At 36.4% G+C, this 16,338-nt stretch overlaps 1 protein-coding gene across 28 annotated transcripts in view; it reads left to right on the forward strand.

The window, feature by feature from the left end:
• WDR64 (WD repeat domain 64) overlaps positions 1 to 16,338 on the forward strand; it is a 118,077-nt gene that overhangs the window by 66,118 nt on the left and 35,621 nt on the right. For 9 of the 28 annotated variants that reach the window (XM_081492886.1, XM_081492884.1, XM_081492895.1 and 6 more), the window contains 5 exons: positions 4,901 to 5,074; positions 10,386 to 10,516; positions 13,545 to 13,646; positions 14,840 to 14,909; positions 15,784 to 15,820. In XM_081492886.1, coding sequence (XP_081349012.1) covers positions 4,901 to 5,074; positions 10,386 to 10,516; positions 13,545 to 13,646; positions 14,840 to 14,909; positions 15,784 to 15,820 — 514 coding nt within the window. Of the gene's footprint in view, positions 1 to 4,900; positions 5,075 to 6,147; positions 6,214 to 7,267; positions 7,279 to 10,385; positions 10,517 to 13,544; positions 13,647 to 14,839; positions 14,932 to 15,783; positions 15,821 to 16,338 lie in introns of all 28 variants that reach the window. The other 19 variants (XM_081492889.1, XM_081492892.1, XM_081492872.1 and 16 more) reach the window with 4 other exon arrangements.

The following is a 16,338-nucleotide window of genomic DNA, read 5'->3' on the forward strand; positions in this document are numbered from 1 at the left end:
AAGAAGAACCTAAAAGATGACACAAAGCAAAGAGGTCATTAGGAAACTGTAACTTTGGGCCTCAATAAAGTTTTGGCTAGAGATGGCACTAGTCTTTCTTATAGCTTACCATTTTTTCAATGGATGGCCTTAAACTGAACATTCTTATTCTTTATTTCCCATTTTTTTACCACCTGGTCCTGACACAAACGTGCACATCCCTTGCCCCAGCTCATGCAGTCATTCATGTTGACAACTTTACTTTCATCAGAGCTTGGTCTACAAATATACTCAATTTCTAGGGAGATGAAATAAAACCAAACTTATCTCCATCCTCTTATCCCTTGGAATCTTTAATTGCTGTAATGTTTAAAAAATAAATTAAAGAAGTAATAAATAAAACAAGCTCACTTACTCCCTAAAAAAGTGGCACTGTAGAAAGGAACTTCTTAGTAATATACTCTCAAATGTGACAAGGTATTAATTTCTCTGTTTTAAGTTAGTGCAATCTCAACAGACAAAATCTGCTATTATAAACACTCCTTTTTAAAAACTGCAAAATGTAGCATGGTGCTGTTCCCATGTCAAAATTGCTTTTAGATCTACTATAGCAGTTTTTGCTTTGATTATTTTGATCTTTTATGTCTCCAGAACTCCATAGTTGAACTTGATGAGGACTGAAAACCTCTCTTATTCATATTTGTATTCTTGCTCTGCCCAGAGTAGGTGTTCACTAAGGATTGACAGAATGAAGAAATATAAGAAACCCCTTGTAAGGTATACAATAGTAAATCTATGGGGCATTTTAGGATATTTTGTTAATGTTGGAGGGGGGAAATTTACAATAAGGATAATGTTGAAAACACTTATTTTTATTATTGATATCTTATTATTTGCTTATCACTTATGATCTGCCTATTCAAAGTAAAATATGGTTTGATTTTACATACTTAATTTTTGGAATACTTTCATTTATTCACTCATTTTTTTCAGTAACCATTTACCAAATGTTTGCCATGAACCAGAAAGATATCTCCCATTTCACAATGGGACTTATAATTTAATAAGAAGGACTGATATTGCTCCACCTGTTATATGTGTTATGAATGCTTGCACAAAGTGCTATAGAAATTAATGATGGCAGGTGGTGCCTAGCCTAATCTGGGAGTCAGAGAAGAACTGCTTTCCTCTGATTTCCAATTAAACTCAACACAATTCAAGAAATCCTTTGTGTGCTCCACATACAGTAGGTATTTTTCTAAATCCCAGGATTCTATATTAGGTAACTACTCAGGACAGTCACTGAAAACCATGAAGCATTGTGGATAAAATATTTCCTAAATCTCCCAGCTGGTATTAAAGAGATGACAATACAGTAAGTAAATAGCAGACCAAAATTTTAGCGCCTGTGTGTGTGTGCTTAATCACTCAGTAATGTCTGCCTCTTTGCGGCCCCATGGACTGTAGCCTGCCAGGCTCCTCTGTCCATAGGATTTTCCAGGCAAGAATACTGGAGTGGGTTGCTGTTTCTTTCTCCATTCATGAGTTACAGGACCTTTTATTTGGTCTATATGTAGCTTCACTGTCTTGAAATGACAGTGCTGTCAATGAGCAATCCAATACTGGTCTGAGTCTTCTTCCTTTGTAGAAACTTATTCTTTCTCTCTGCAAATTTATAAGCTGTTATCTTTGTCCTTGGAGTTTAAAGTCTATGCCTATGTGTGCATCTTTTCTCATCAATTTCACAGGAAACTCAATCTGAAGTCCTAGATATTTCTTCCAGCTCAGGGGAGTTTTGTTGTATTATTATTTGCTTCTTAGATGTCTCTTTGGCATCTGTTTCTTTTTCTAATTCAGGAACTCATATTATTTGCATATTCAGTTCAGTTGCACAGTTGTGTCTGACTCATTAGGTCTTCTGAATCTGTCCTCCAGATTTCTTATGTTTTTCCTCTGTTTTTGTTTTGTTTTAGCTTTGCAGACTCTTGAGATAGTTCTCTACTGCTAGGCTATTAGTTCAAGTCTCAGACAGGCACTGTCTCCTTTGACTCATCAACTAAATTCTTAAACTTGAAGATCATGTGTTGGTTTTTGTTTCTGTTTTGAACTCCCATGCTTTTGCACTGTGGTGTTGCAGAAGACTCTTGAGAGTCTCTTGGACTGCAAGGAGATCCAACCAGTCAATCCTAAAGGAAATCAGTCCTGAATATTCATTGGAAGGATTGATGCTGAAGCTGAAACTCCAGTACTTTGGCCACCTGATGCAAAGAACCGACTCATTGGAAAAGACCCTGATGGTGGGAAAGATTGAAGGTGGGAGGAGAAGGGGACGACAGAGGATGAGATGGTTGAATGGCATCACCGATGCAATGGACATGAGTTTGAGTAGGCTCCAGGAGTTGGTGATGGACAGGGAAGCCTGGCGTGCTGCAGTCCATGGGGTCGCAAAGAGTCAGACACGACTGAGCAACTAAACTGAAGTATTGTTCAGGTTTGCTCAAGTTATCGTACTTCCCAGAAGTTCTAGCTACTCTGGGATCTGTTCTGCATGTTTTGTCTATTCTTCTCTCTAGATTCTAGGCTCACAACTACAGTTTTTCTTCTCACTAGGCTTTGGCTACTAGAAAAATGCAAGAGGTGACAATCCCAAAGGTCGGATATACAGCCATGGTGTTCTTGAGGGTTGGGGTTCAGCATTCTCCACAGCAGTCCTCTGTTGGGACACCATCAGTAAGCCTTTCTGCTGCCCATTCTCTTCCCAATTTCAAAAGTACCAAAGGCTGTTACACACTTGTTCAGCTACTCCTCTACATCCTTGGAAGCAAGGAAAACTATGCATAAACCATAGCACACATTGCCTCCTCCACACACACCTCTGGGGATTTAAGGATACTTGCAGATGAAACATCATGCTCAAATCTCATCCTAGGAGTATCTCTGAATAAGGGTGCTCCCATGTCCTTTCTTGGTAAAATGAAATATTAGTAACTCTAAATCAATCTTTTAAAAGATTTAAAAAATTTAGTGTTCTGTGAATTCAGAAAGTCTGAGAGCTACTATCTGAAATGGTTCAGCTGAAACCAGCTGAACTTATTAAAATCACTGTAGCCAATTTATCTCATCAAGGGAGCCCACAACCCTAACCAAGCTATTGCTCAATATATCAATATCTCATCACTATTTGGACATTGCTGAGATTCCTTCTACTCCCATGATGTTGCAAACACTAAAAAATCAACTAGTATATAGGAGTACCATTGGCTCACACTTTTGAATTAACACACATATGAGATAACAGAGATGTTAGATATACACCTAGAAACATAAAGTTTTTAAAAATAGGACTTTTATCTATGAAATAAGGAAAAAAAGGCCCCATAAAGATATATACCTTGTCCAAGGTCTCACTAGAACTAAGACTAGAAACACATTGTCATCATGCCTAGAACCAATATTCTCTTCATTTTACCACAGCTGCCTTTCAACCTACAAAGATCCCTGCTCTGCCAGCAGAATAACCTTTAAAAAGAAGCTTTTATCCCCATATAAAAATTGAAAATTCTAAAACTAAAAGCGTCTCACCTACAATAACCAACTAGAAAACAGAAAGAATGATGACAATAGCAAATAAAAATCAAAGGTACCTAAAACAAATCCAACAGTAACATACAAGATTCTTGTCGGGGTGGGGGGCGATCTTAAAGGACATAAAGACAACTTGAATAAATGGGATATCACAAAGATATCTTCACTACAGTCAAATTAATAATAAACACCTGTCTTAGAAAACAAGTAGAAAAACAAGTCACAGACTGTGAAAAGACAAATGTACCCCAGGTAAATAAGATTAGGAACCAGACTATCAAAAGAAACGACACAAATCCAGAAGAAAAAGCAATAGCCCGAGAGAAAAATGGACAAAGAACAGATAAGAAAATCAGATGGTTCAAAAATACATGAAAAATATGTTCAACTTACAAAATTAGGAAAATGTGATAATGTAATTAATAAATTTTAAAATTTTAAATGTCTTATTTTAAAACTATCAGTTAGCCAAAAATAATTTTTAAAAAATCAAATGAAACCAAGTTTTGACAAGAATGTTAAGAAAGAACTGGATGCACATATCTTAAAATTTAATGATTCTACACTAGGCATATGCACTAGAAAACATGCTATTTGTCCATAAAAATATGCAGTGAAAAATCCACAGCCTGAACACTCACCAGTAGGAGAGTAGATAAGTAAATAGTAGTATATTCATACAATACTATGAAGCAGTTAAAAATAAATGAGCTAGAGTGCCATGTAATTACTTGTATAAATCTCAAAAATAAATTAAGTGAAACAAGCAAGGTGAGTAAGAATCCATAAAGTTTGATATCATTTTATAAAAAGGTTAGAAGCCTGAAAGCAATATCATATCATGTAACATACATATGAAAAGTATTAGTCACTAGGTCATGTCTGACACTTTGTGACCCCATGGGCTGTAATCCCCCAGGCTCCTCTGTCCATGGGATTCTCCACCAACTGGAGTGGGTTGCCATTTCCTTCTCCACGGGATATTCCCAACCCAGGGATCAAACATGGGTCTCTTGCATTGCAGGTGGATTCTTTACCATCTGAGTTGCCAGGGAAGCTATATATATGACTAAAACCTGAATATGGCATGTGGGTATAAACTTTGATGACTAAAATCATATTCAGGTTACTAGTTACCTCTAGAAAGTAAAGAAGAAAGAGGAATTATATTAGGGAGGGGAGGTAGATATATATTAGGACAGGGACAGATCTTAAGAAGATCTGATAAAGCTGAGTGGTGAATATATCAATGTATGTTCCATTTTTCTCTATGCCATTAAAATAGCTCCAAATAGTTAACTGAATTTTTCATGTACTCACTGGATTTCTATTAAAGGGTAAAGAAGATGATATTTACCTTGTGGTGATATGGGAGCTGCCTGATGTTGTGCCTGTCCTACAAAGTGGGAATCGTGTTGTGCAGCTAAGGGTGTCTGCTAAAGACAGGAGCATGGCTATTCCCTTCCCAGATGTGGAGCTGATAGTTGAGAAAAACTTTTCTCAACGTGTTGTAAGTTTCTTCTTGAATTTTTTTCATTTTTATTATGAAAAACTACAAATGTATACAAAATTAGAGAAAATAATACAATGTATTTTCATGTCCTGCTAGCCAGCTTCAAAAAGTATCTATTATGGCCAAATTTTTTCCTCATTATTTCTACCACTTCCCCATGACCACTGTCAATGTATGGATTATTTTGAAGCAAATCCTCAACATTGTGTAACTTTATCCCTAAAAATTTTGGTATGTATCTCTAAACAGTAATGACTCAAAAATAGAATGGTAACAGTATTTTCTCAAATATTTTCTAAAATAATTTATAAGACATCTTTAATATAATCACATCACAGTTTTCAATGTTCCCAGATCTTTTCATACAATAATTATTTCTTACAGTTTGTTTCAACCAGAATCCAATCAAGGTCTATTTGTTGCATTTGGTTGATGTCTCTTTAAAGCTGTAATTATCTTTCCATATCTTTTTTCCCCTTGTAATTCATTTCTTGACAATACTGCACAATTGGTGCCTGGTTTCTCATTTTCCAGATTTTGCTGATTGCACCCTTGTGGTAAATTGAAGAAGTTCTTCTTTACTTCCTTTAATCTGGTAGTTATATCTGGTGCATACAGCTTTAATTAAAAAAAAAAGACTCTATACTACGTGGAGGTCACTATAGTACACATGTCATTACCTCCATCAAAATTCACATAATATTGGTTTTTTTTGGGGGGGGGATGTCAGCAGCCATTAATGATCACTACCTAGGTTTATTATTTCATTCAGAGTTGCCATTTTACCATTCTGATTCATTTGTTAGCTGGAATGTGTCTCTAAATAAAAACTATTATCAACTATTTAGTTACACCGAGGTACAGTTCAGATAGGAAATCAAAGTAACTGACTGATTGTTTTCTTACATTTATCAGTTTTCAAAGTAAGAAACTGGTTCTTTAGCATCCTACAAAAAGTGGTCAGTGGATTTTATTTGTTTAGTATCATTATCAGATCACAAATTTAAATATTCTTGATGTGTTTCAGTCTACTGCATTATTGATTAATTCTCAAATTGTCCCATCTCAAGCTAGTTGGACACTTCAGGTTTCTGAGTTCTTTTGACATGACCCTAATAGTTCTGGATAACTTTCAGGTATGACAAGTTTTTAGATTAAATATTTTTATGTACATGCATCATTTGTCTATTCTTTGTTTATATTTCTATCTAGATTTTTCTTTTTTTCTAATGTATTAAAAAGCTCTTTATGTATTAGAAATATAAGAATACACACATATGTATAAATAATTAGGAATATGTATTAGGAATATCAGTCCTCTGTGAGAGAAGTTTCAAATATTTTTTCCCATTTTCTTATTTGTGTTTTCACTTTGTGTATGGTCATTTTTGCCATGGCAATGTTAATTTCTGAGCAGCTTGGTGTAGATGAGGTTTCAACAGTTTATTACAAACTGCTGCTGCTGCTGCTGCTGCTGCTAAGTCGCTTCAGTCGTGTCCGACTCTGTGCAACCCCATAGACGGCCGCCCACCAGGCTCCCCCGTCCCTGGGATTCTCCAGGCAAGAGTACTGGAGTGGGTTGCCATTTCCTTCTCCAAGGCATGAAAGTGAAAAGTGAAAGTGAAGTTGCTTAGTTGTGTCCGACTCTTAGCGACCCCATGGACTGCAGCCTACCAGGCTCCTCGGTCCATGGGATTTTCCAGGCAAGAGGACAGGAGTGGGTTGCCATTGCCTTCTCCGTATTACAAACTACTCTTGGAAATAATCACAATTATTCTTTCAGCTCCACTCAGGGAGTCCATTAGCATTTCATGTTTTCATCTATCTAAAAATAGCTAGGCTGTTTTAACATCTCCTAGATTTTGACAAGAAGAGTAAGTTTGGGATCATATCAAGAGGTCACAAAATTGTTGTTCACGTTTTCTGGCTAATTATTATTTCATCACGTTTACATTATATGATTTTAACTAGATTTTCCAACATCAGTTAATAAAATTTCAACTTTTTGTTTTCAGCTTTTATTTTTTAAGCTTCTTATATTTCTCTAGTGATATCACTTATTAATATCTGGTTAATTTTGTCTTGCTGTCCTAAATATTGTTTTAAAAATCTAAATAAGGAAAATGTATCATCAGACTATTTTTGTTACAGGATATTCTCTGATTTTCAAAATTGTAAGTAGATTGAAAGAAACCAATATTGTTTTCCACACACAGATAAAAACAAGTATCTCCTGACAAGTCCTTAGTAATAGATCCTTAGAGTTACAGGACCAGGGTCCTTAACTCCCTAATTTAGGATCCTTGACTTCTCTGTCCATGGGTGGACTTCCAGGGGTGTAAAAAGTCTTTGTAATTATATATAAAATCTCTTTTCTGAAGAGCATATGGTTCATAGGTTTTTCTTTCTCAACATTTCATTCTGAAAAATTTCACAAATATAGAACAATTGGCAGCTTTATAAAATGAGCACCTATAAAACCCTCCACTTAAAATTGACTCTTTACAATTATTTTACAATATTTGCTTCACTGTATATGTAGTTACATATTCATCCCCTATTCACCCTTCAATCCACCTTGTTTTTAAAATGTATTTCAAAGTAAGATGACAATATCAGTACATATCATCCCCAAATACTTCAATATATGTATCTTTAACTAGAATTTACTATTTACATTTTTTTTTTAGTAAAATTTACAAATAATAAAATGCACAGAATTTAAGTGTGTCATTCAATGAATTTGAATAGGAATATATACAAAATACAATCCAAACCCCATCAAGATAAAACACACTTTCATATCCCTGCCAATCAATACTTGCCCCTCACTCAAGACAACTACTGTTCTCATTTTTTTTAGATTTGTTTTTCCTTCTTCTAAAATTCTATGTAAGTTGAATCACACAGTGTATACTTAAATATTCTTTAGTAGGTTTTTGAGACTTTTGTATGTCACTGCACGTATTTTTAATGAGCACCTACTATGTATCCTGTCCTAGGGGTCATTAACTTACCGAGCTCACTGGGAAGGATGTGGGTCTCCTGCCACCACTGTTTTATTGTTTTAGGGCATCTGTATAGTCAAAGCTATAGTTTTTCCAGTAGTCATGTACAGATGTGAGAACTGGACCATAAAGAAAGCTGAGCACTGAAGAACTGATGCTTTTGAATAGTGGTGCTGGAGAAGACTCTTGCGAGTCCCTTAGACTGCAAGATCAAATCAGTTGATCTGAAAGGAAATCAACCCTGAATAGTCATTGGAAGGACTGTTGCTGAAGCAGAAGATCTAATACTTTGGCCATCTGACGTGCAGAGCCGAATCGCTGGAAAAGACCCTGATGCTGGGAAAGATTGAAGGCAAAAGGAGAAGGGGGCAGTAGAGGATGAGATGGTTAGATAGTATGAATCTGAGTAAACTCTGAGAGATAGTAGAGGACAAATGAGCCTGGTGTGTTGCAGGCCATGGGGTCACAAAGAGTCAGACATGACTTAGCAAATAAACAACAAAAAATGACTGATAAACTGAAAGACATGCTATCTTTCCCCAGAACTCTCAAAACAAAACTCTAATGGAAAATCTGATGACTTCATCCAGATCAACAGGAATTAACTTTATGGGACCAGATGAACTGATAAACATGGTTTATAACTTCATGACTTTTTGGAAAATATACTAGTTTTAATCTTTGTTTTCCAAAAGAGGTTTCCTCTTATGCTATAACTTACAACAAGTTGATAAAGTATAGCTTTGTAAACAAAGATGTAATCATTGTTTTAATTTGTTCTTCATTTCCAAATGTGTTTTGTGTCTCCATGCTGCCCTATGACTTTGTTAATATTACTCACTGTATTACTTATATCCTGTCTATTTTATAAGGTTGTTGTCTCTTACTGTATCCAGTGTATAACTAGGCCCTGTGACAAAACTAATGATGGCTAAACATTTTGAGGAAATAGATAACATTTATGACTCATAAAATAATTCTAATAGTGTGATTCTAGGTACAGAAAGACACAATAAGGTGAAAACATTTCCTGGATCATAATGGACTAGTAAGACAGAGGATCCAGAGAATCTTTAATTATCAACTGAACCTAATCCAGAAATTAACATCCAAAGTGGCATATCAACAAAAATTTTTGTCAGATATAAGAAGAACGTCCCAGCACCATGGGACAAAAATTGGTCATGAAATGTCTCCCAGGTATTGCTCAAATTTTGGACCAAGATGAAGAACTGAGAAATAAAATATTGTCTGCCATATCAGTAAAAAAAGATATCATAGTCATCAGTGATTGTAGCCGACTCTGATGGTGAGCTGGTAAGTCCTGAGGGAACTCAGGAAGGAAACAAAGAATACTTACCATCTAGCAGCCATCAGACTGCCGCCACTTCTGATGGTGAGCCCTGAGGAAACTCAGGATGTGAAAACAGGATACTGGCCCCAGATAGCTGAGGGGCATATCAAAGGAATGATGAGAGCCCAGACTCTTGCATCTTCTCATACATAGAAAACTGTTAAATTCCTTAAGTTGAGTTTCCTTTTATTAACAGTAATCTTTTGTGTCCTTTGTTGGATAATTCCTATATATCCTAGCTTCCTCTTCACCTCCTTGGAGCAGTTTTCCCAGGATTACTTAAGATGCTATCTCCTGGGCTTAAAGTCCTTAGTATGTCTGTCAAATAAAACATAAACTCTCAAAAAAAAAATTGTATGTAATTAACAGTTTATCTGAATTAACAGTTATCTGAACAGTTTATCTGAATGCTTGAATTGTATTAAAAATTTCTCTGGGTTTACTGACATTCTGTTTAACTAGAACCTAACATAGTAGGTACCAAAAAATACTTGAGGCAAGACAACGGAAACATATCAAATAGCACTGGCAAAAGAAAGTCCCTAGTGATATTTAGAAAAAGCTTTCATAGAGTGGCATGGAGCAGAAGCTAGGCCATGGGTGAAAGGAAGGTCAGTAAGTTAGAAGAGCTAATATAGGATATTCTTTCAAGAAGTCTGAAAACAAGAGAAAGATGGGAAGGCAATTTAATGGTTGATAGTTTAGGCTGAAGGAAGAAGACAATAGATGCAGAGTATATTTTTTCTTGTTTTATTAAATTCTACAAATTAAAATAGTTTATGCCAAAATAATTTAGATTTTACTAAATTTCATGCTTTAGGATTTAAATATATACATTTTTTGGTTTAAGTTAATGAGAGAACAACAAAATATACACATTGTGCTTTTACTGTGCTTAGATACTGTGTTCATGATGGTCACTGGGTCTGTTTCTTTCCCTCTTCAGAATCCTGCTGTTAGTATAGAAGTGAACTGCATCGATCTATTACAAATAGAAGGATATAATTTGATAGCTGCTGGAACCTTAAATGGTGTGATCATCTTATGGAATTTTGTAACATCAACTGTCAAAGAAGTGTGAGTTGCATTGTTTCCTTAAATACTATACTTATTTCCATAAAAAGCTGCACTGCAGAAGAGTCAAAGTAACATTCATTACTTAAAAAAAAAAAAGCAACACGTAAAAGTGATGATAATTTTCTCAAGGTGTCTTTCCTGGAGGCTATCTTTATAAGCAGGGTATGTACTAAGTGTCTAAATCCCAGAATGATATGAATAAAGTAAACCTTAATTATTTGTATTCCCAAGTGCTTTTACATTTACTCTTCTTGAGTATGTACTAGAGTATGTACTTTATGTACATAGAGTATGTACTAAAATATGTACTAAAGTTAGTATATGCTTTCCATGTACACTCTTGTCCAAATACATAACTTTAACAAATATTTAAAATATGTAGTAATTTTAAATAATAATCTAAGAGTTTCAAGCACATATATCCAATTGTCTACTGGCAATTACCATATGGATGACTAACAAGACCTGTAAAGTCCCACATGCCCAAGATTTCTTCCCAATCTACCCTCCCCCATCTTGTCTGGTATTCCCAGTGACACCAGCGTCAAATGGTGAGAGGTAATTAAGATGGGTTTTCCTTCTCATTCACCACTCCAACACATCCAGTTTACTGGAGTGGTCAAAAAGTTCTTTTGGGTTTTTCCATAAGCTCTTATGGAAAAGAGCTCCACCCAATACTACAGGTCAGTACTAACAAGGGCATGACATATTCAATTCTACATCTCAACCAACTAGATTTGCTCTGTTTCACAAAATTTACCCTCCCCTTGCAATCCAGTTCTAAATATGCTTACCATTGGTTGTAAGGGATATAATGTAATATTGTATTATTTGTTACGGATGTGTTAAAAATAATAACCTTTCCTCAGTTGTGTAATTGGGCTCTAAGCAAGGGCCATGTGTCACCCTATATCAAGAGAGTTTCTAAAGTTGTACTTTGAGGTATAAGATGGCCAAGAACCTTAACAATGAATTAAAAATAAAATCAATTCTATTTAAGCATTTTGGGGAAGGAAAGGGGTATAAAGGAGAAGAGAGTCAGAGAAGACAAGGGAAAAGAAGAAGAAAAAGCAAAAGAAATCTCTGCCTCTCTTAGCTACAGTACTTGCGTATGTCTGCTGCTGCTGCTAAGTCGCTTCAGTCGTGTCCAACTCTGTGTGACCCCATAGATGGCAGCCCACCAGGCTCCGCCGTCCCTGGGATTCTCCAAGCAAGAACACTGGAGTGGGTTGCCATTTCCCTCTCCAATGCATGAAAGTGAAAAGTGAAAGTAAAGTTGCTCTACCTGGACTCTATGCCCCTTTTCAGTCTATGTCAGAGTTTTTACTTTTAGCCAAGTTTTGGGAGGAAATATTCCTTTCTTTTTGGGACTCTGGGTATGCTTTTCTTTGTCCCTTAAGCTGAAGTAGCTGTTTCTGCAAACCCCTCCTCTTTACTTCAGCTCAGGGTCTGCTGGGCCCTGCCCCTAGAATTGCTATCATCCTTCAGTTCCTTTCCTCCAATCCTTGCCCTTAGGCTTTTCTCACAGACTGTATACGTGTCACTTTATTCCAAAATAATAATACCACACAATTCCTCATCTTCTTATTAATACAGTTTTCACACTGTGTCAGCTTATGTGTGACTCACTATTTTGGGAAAGCATCTACTAGACTAAAAATGCAAAGACCATAATCTACTGCCACAGCTTAAAAGAGATGGCAGCTCCCCTGAGAATATTCCCAATTCAAAGGTGGAGATTCTTCTTGAATCTATTCTTGAAGCGCTATGCGGTTTGCCAAGGGAGCATGCAAATCCAGCACCCAAAGAATAACTGACTACAATCGGTCATACAGTGTCTTCTTCCCACAAAAAGATAATTATATTAAAACAATTGATTTATAATCACTGGATTATTTTGCAAAACATATAATTTAACTGTCCAAAGTAATTTAGGTCCAGTTTAAAGATTCTAAAGTTAAGGATGGCCATCTCTACCTCTACCTCAAACTTTGTCTAAGAGCCCTTCACCAGTCAGGAGAAATTGTCCTCCTTTTTCTGTTCCAAGTCCCATGCTTTTTTGGGTGCAAACTAGAAATTGTTAGTGCTAATGAATAATCCACTTTACTATGCAGTTCACTTGCAGAGCAGAAATATGTAAAATGTTGGAGCTCAACAAGTCATCAAATTTGCACGCTCCTCCTTTGAGCTTGGTTCACTCCCCAGCAGGTCCTTCATCACTTATCCATCCAAATTAGCAGAGGTAATTTTCATAAAGGAAAAAGAACAGTTTGTTACAACATCTAATTCCTATAAGGAATATCAAACATGGCTTTAAAAGCCTACTATGAAGTGCCAGGGCAGACAGTGGGGGACCATCCTTCTACTTCCATGAAACTACCTAGGAAGGTGTTCTTGGGAATCTGAGTCAGTTGGAGATTGGAGCAGGAAGAATAGTGTGATTACTGAATTACCTGCTTTCCTGTTCCAGTTAATTATAAGGCGCTGGTGGCTCAGAGGTTAAAGCGTCTGCCTTCAATGCAGGAGACCCGGGTTCGATCCCTGGGTCAGGAAGATCCCCTGGAGAAGGAAATGGCAACCCACTCCAGTATTCTTGCCTGCAGAATCCCATGGACGGAGGAGCCTGGTAGGCTGCAGTCCATGGGGTCACTAAGAGTCGGACATGACTGAGTGACTTCACTTTCACTTTGAGGGTAGTAACTACATTTTATTCTAATTTCTCACTGCACTTATTCAAAGAGTAGAAATCTATTCTTTAAACTGTGTGAAACTTCCAGGAGGTTGTATAAGCTCACTCTCTGAACTAATAGACAAACTCATTGAATTAAAAGATTTCTAAACACTAAAAGATCATGTTGTTATACAGATCTTTATTAAGGAAGAGTTCAAATGCTATACTTTTGGGTTTTCTCTCCATATTCAATGATAATCAACATTTCAGGAGTTGATTATCTCTGCATGGAATATATAATAATGTACGTTACCTTATTTGTAAATTTTTATCTTATGAATGTATGCTTATTCCTAGGTATAGACCAGAAGATTGCTTCACTGCAGACCCTGACTTGGACCCTAAACGCTTTAGAATTAATGACATACTATTTCTCTTTCGTAATCCTGAATGTGTAAGGTAACTCAGCACTTACTGATCAAGAAATATTGTCTGGGACTTAAGTGGATGATATAAAAAGAGTTCTCCTCATCCCAGCATTTAGGAAGGTACAATTGAGGGAAGGGTCTTCCCAGGTGGCACTAGTGGTAAAGAATCCACTTGACAATGCAAGAGACGCAGGAGATGCGGGTTCGATCCCTGGGTCCAGAAGATCCCCTGGAGGAGGAAGATGGCAACCCACTCTAGTATTCTTGCTTGAAAAATTCCATGGACAAGAGAAACCTGGTGGGCTACGGTCCATGGGGTCACAAAGAGTCAGACACAACTGAATGACTGAGCACACACACACACACAACTGAGGGAAGATATATTTGGACTGACATTCTTGGCTTCAGCTTTCTTCCCTATTACTGTTTTTGTAGATGGATGGCTCCAGGGGGATCTAATTTGCTGTGTGGTTATTCAGTTTCCCCTTACCATTTCAGTCCCACAGCAGAGAGGAAAAATGCTCACTTGACCCCACTTGCAGCTAAAATACAACTCTATGAGCACTGATGTAAAGCAGAAAAAAAAAAAGATTTATAGGGCAAATATGAAAGATCATATGGAAGCAGGTTTCATATGACATCTGCTATAACTGAGCAATCGTCATCCATTTCCAAGAGAGCAGGGGATTTTTTTTTTTAAGTTTAAGAAAAGGTGTTTTTCCTATTTATATTTTCTCGAGAGCTCTGATTTCAATAGGTAATGAAAAACACATCTCTGGAGAGAAATCAAAGGCTTCTGTACTATCTCATCATACAGAAGTGAGCCAGAATATAACACCTTCCCTACTCCTTGACTTGAAACGTTCTCATTCTGAGAATATTTTGAGGACCTCATCTGTATATATCTGCACCAGAACACTAAGCCAGTTTGCAGCCCATTCTAGCAGAACTGGAAACTATAGAACAGAAGTTACTAGGTTTTCCAGGCCTCCTCACAGCCACCTCACTCCCCACCATTTCAGTGTCAGAGCCTCTGGGACTAAATCTAGCCTTAACAGTGGGAAAGAACAGATTTTTATTTCCTACACCTGAGCAGTATCCACACTAAAATCCAGAGATGCTGAAAAAAAGTAACCAGCTGAAATTAAAACAGAGGAGAGCACCTTCTGAGTACGAAAGAGTATCTTAACTTTTCCTCCTTGGGATTCCTCCCTCTCCTTATAGGAGATCAAGTCAGGATTCCATATGTTCTTCATCCCAATGTGATTCTAGCAAGGGTCCACAGAGTAGCAAGGTAAGCAAGAGAAAAGGAGAGTGTGCTTTCCTGTTATCGCCAATGTTGGCTCAATAATTTGTTGCATGTAGTAGGTAAAATCTTTTTTGTTTTCCCTAAAAAGCAATGTCTAAACTGTTTTTATCTTTTTTCCCCTATTTTTCAAGACTTTCCTATCTGCAAATAATCATTAATAAAATAAATGACATAGGCTATTTTTATGTTCATTAAATAATAATTTTAGACTATCTCTTTTGCTAAAAAGTATTATATACATTTCACAGAGGAAAGAGACAGCATGTGATTATGTTACAACACAATGTAATGAAATGGTTTTCAAACTGTGTTTTTGGTTCCATATTTTGTATCTTTTTTACACATTTTTATTTCTACTTAAGATTTTGTTTGAAGGAAAGTTTTCCCTGCATAAATTATTTTAAAAGTACTAGCATAGTGGAAATAATCAGCTTGTAAGGATGTGTCAAACAGACTTGTACTTAAATCCAAGCACTCCATTTATTACCTGATTAGCTTTAGAGATGTCACTTAGCCTCTGAGTTTCCATTTCTTCAGCAATACAAAGGGAAGAGTAGAACCTAACTGGTATGCTTGCTAATGGAATTAGAGACATTATACACCAAGAACATAGCAAGCTCTAGGTATTTAATTACTCTCATTATGCTACACTGGAGACGCTAGGAAAAGACTGTGTTATAAATACCCTATTTATAAACATGAAAATCACTGCAATGCATCTTTTCAAAGAACTAATTGTAAAATAACTTTAAAATTAATGCTTGGAGATATAAATTTAACTATGAAAAAAATCTATTCATTCAGTGTATTGCATTTCCTTACAATATCATAAACATTCTCTTTTTCTCCCCGAATTCAGGGAAGCAAACAGAGCATACACGAGAGTGAGGTTAAAGGTTAGTATGCAATCTCCTCCCTTTCTTAGCTTCTTTGCCATAGGGAGTTTAGGGGTGGGGTTGCCATGTCCTTCTCCAGCGGATCTTCCCCACCCAGGGATCGAACCCATGTCTCCCATATTGAGGGCAGACGCTTTACCCTCTGAGCCACCAGGGAAGCTCATAGAATACTTAACAACTAATGTATATTCTTTTTTGTGATTAAATGCTGAGGTGCTATAGGATTCAGTAATCTAAGAAGCAGCGTTTACATTATTATGATACCTTTATAACTATTAACTTTAGATTTTAAAAATCCAAAGTACTACTGAGCTTCTTAGTCTCCAGCCCACTGTCCTGAAGCTTATACTAGATTCATAACCCTTTTTTGACTATGTAGGACCCATACTGGATGTATATCTAGTTTTAACTACCATGTACAATGCAGAGGCTTTTGTAATAGATCCAAAAATGAGCTCTTTTAATTTTTTCCAGTGATACAGGATTCCATTTGTTAAAGGCTTTTTTTTTTTCTCTGC

Source organism: Giraffa tippelskirchi, chromosome 5 (assembly GCF_054371585.1).
Source record: "Giraffa tippelskirchi isolate mGirTip1 chromosome 5, T2T-mGirTip1v1.2.pri, whole genome shotgun sequence".
Classification (NCBI taxonomy): Eukaryota; Metazoa; Chordata; class Mammalia; order Artiodactyla; family Giraffidae; genus Giraffa; species Giraffa tippelskirchi.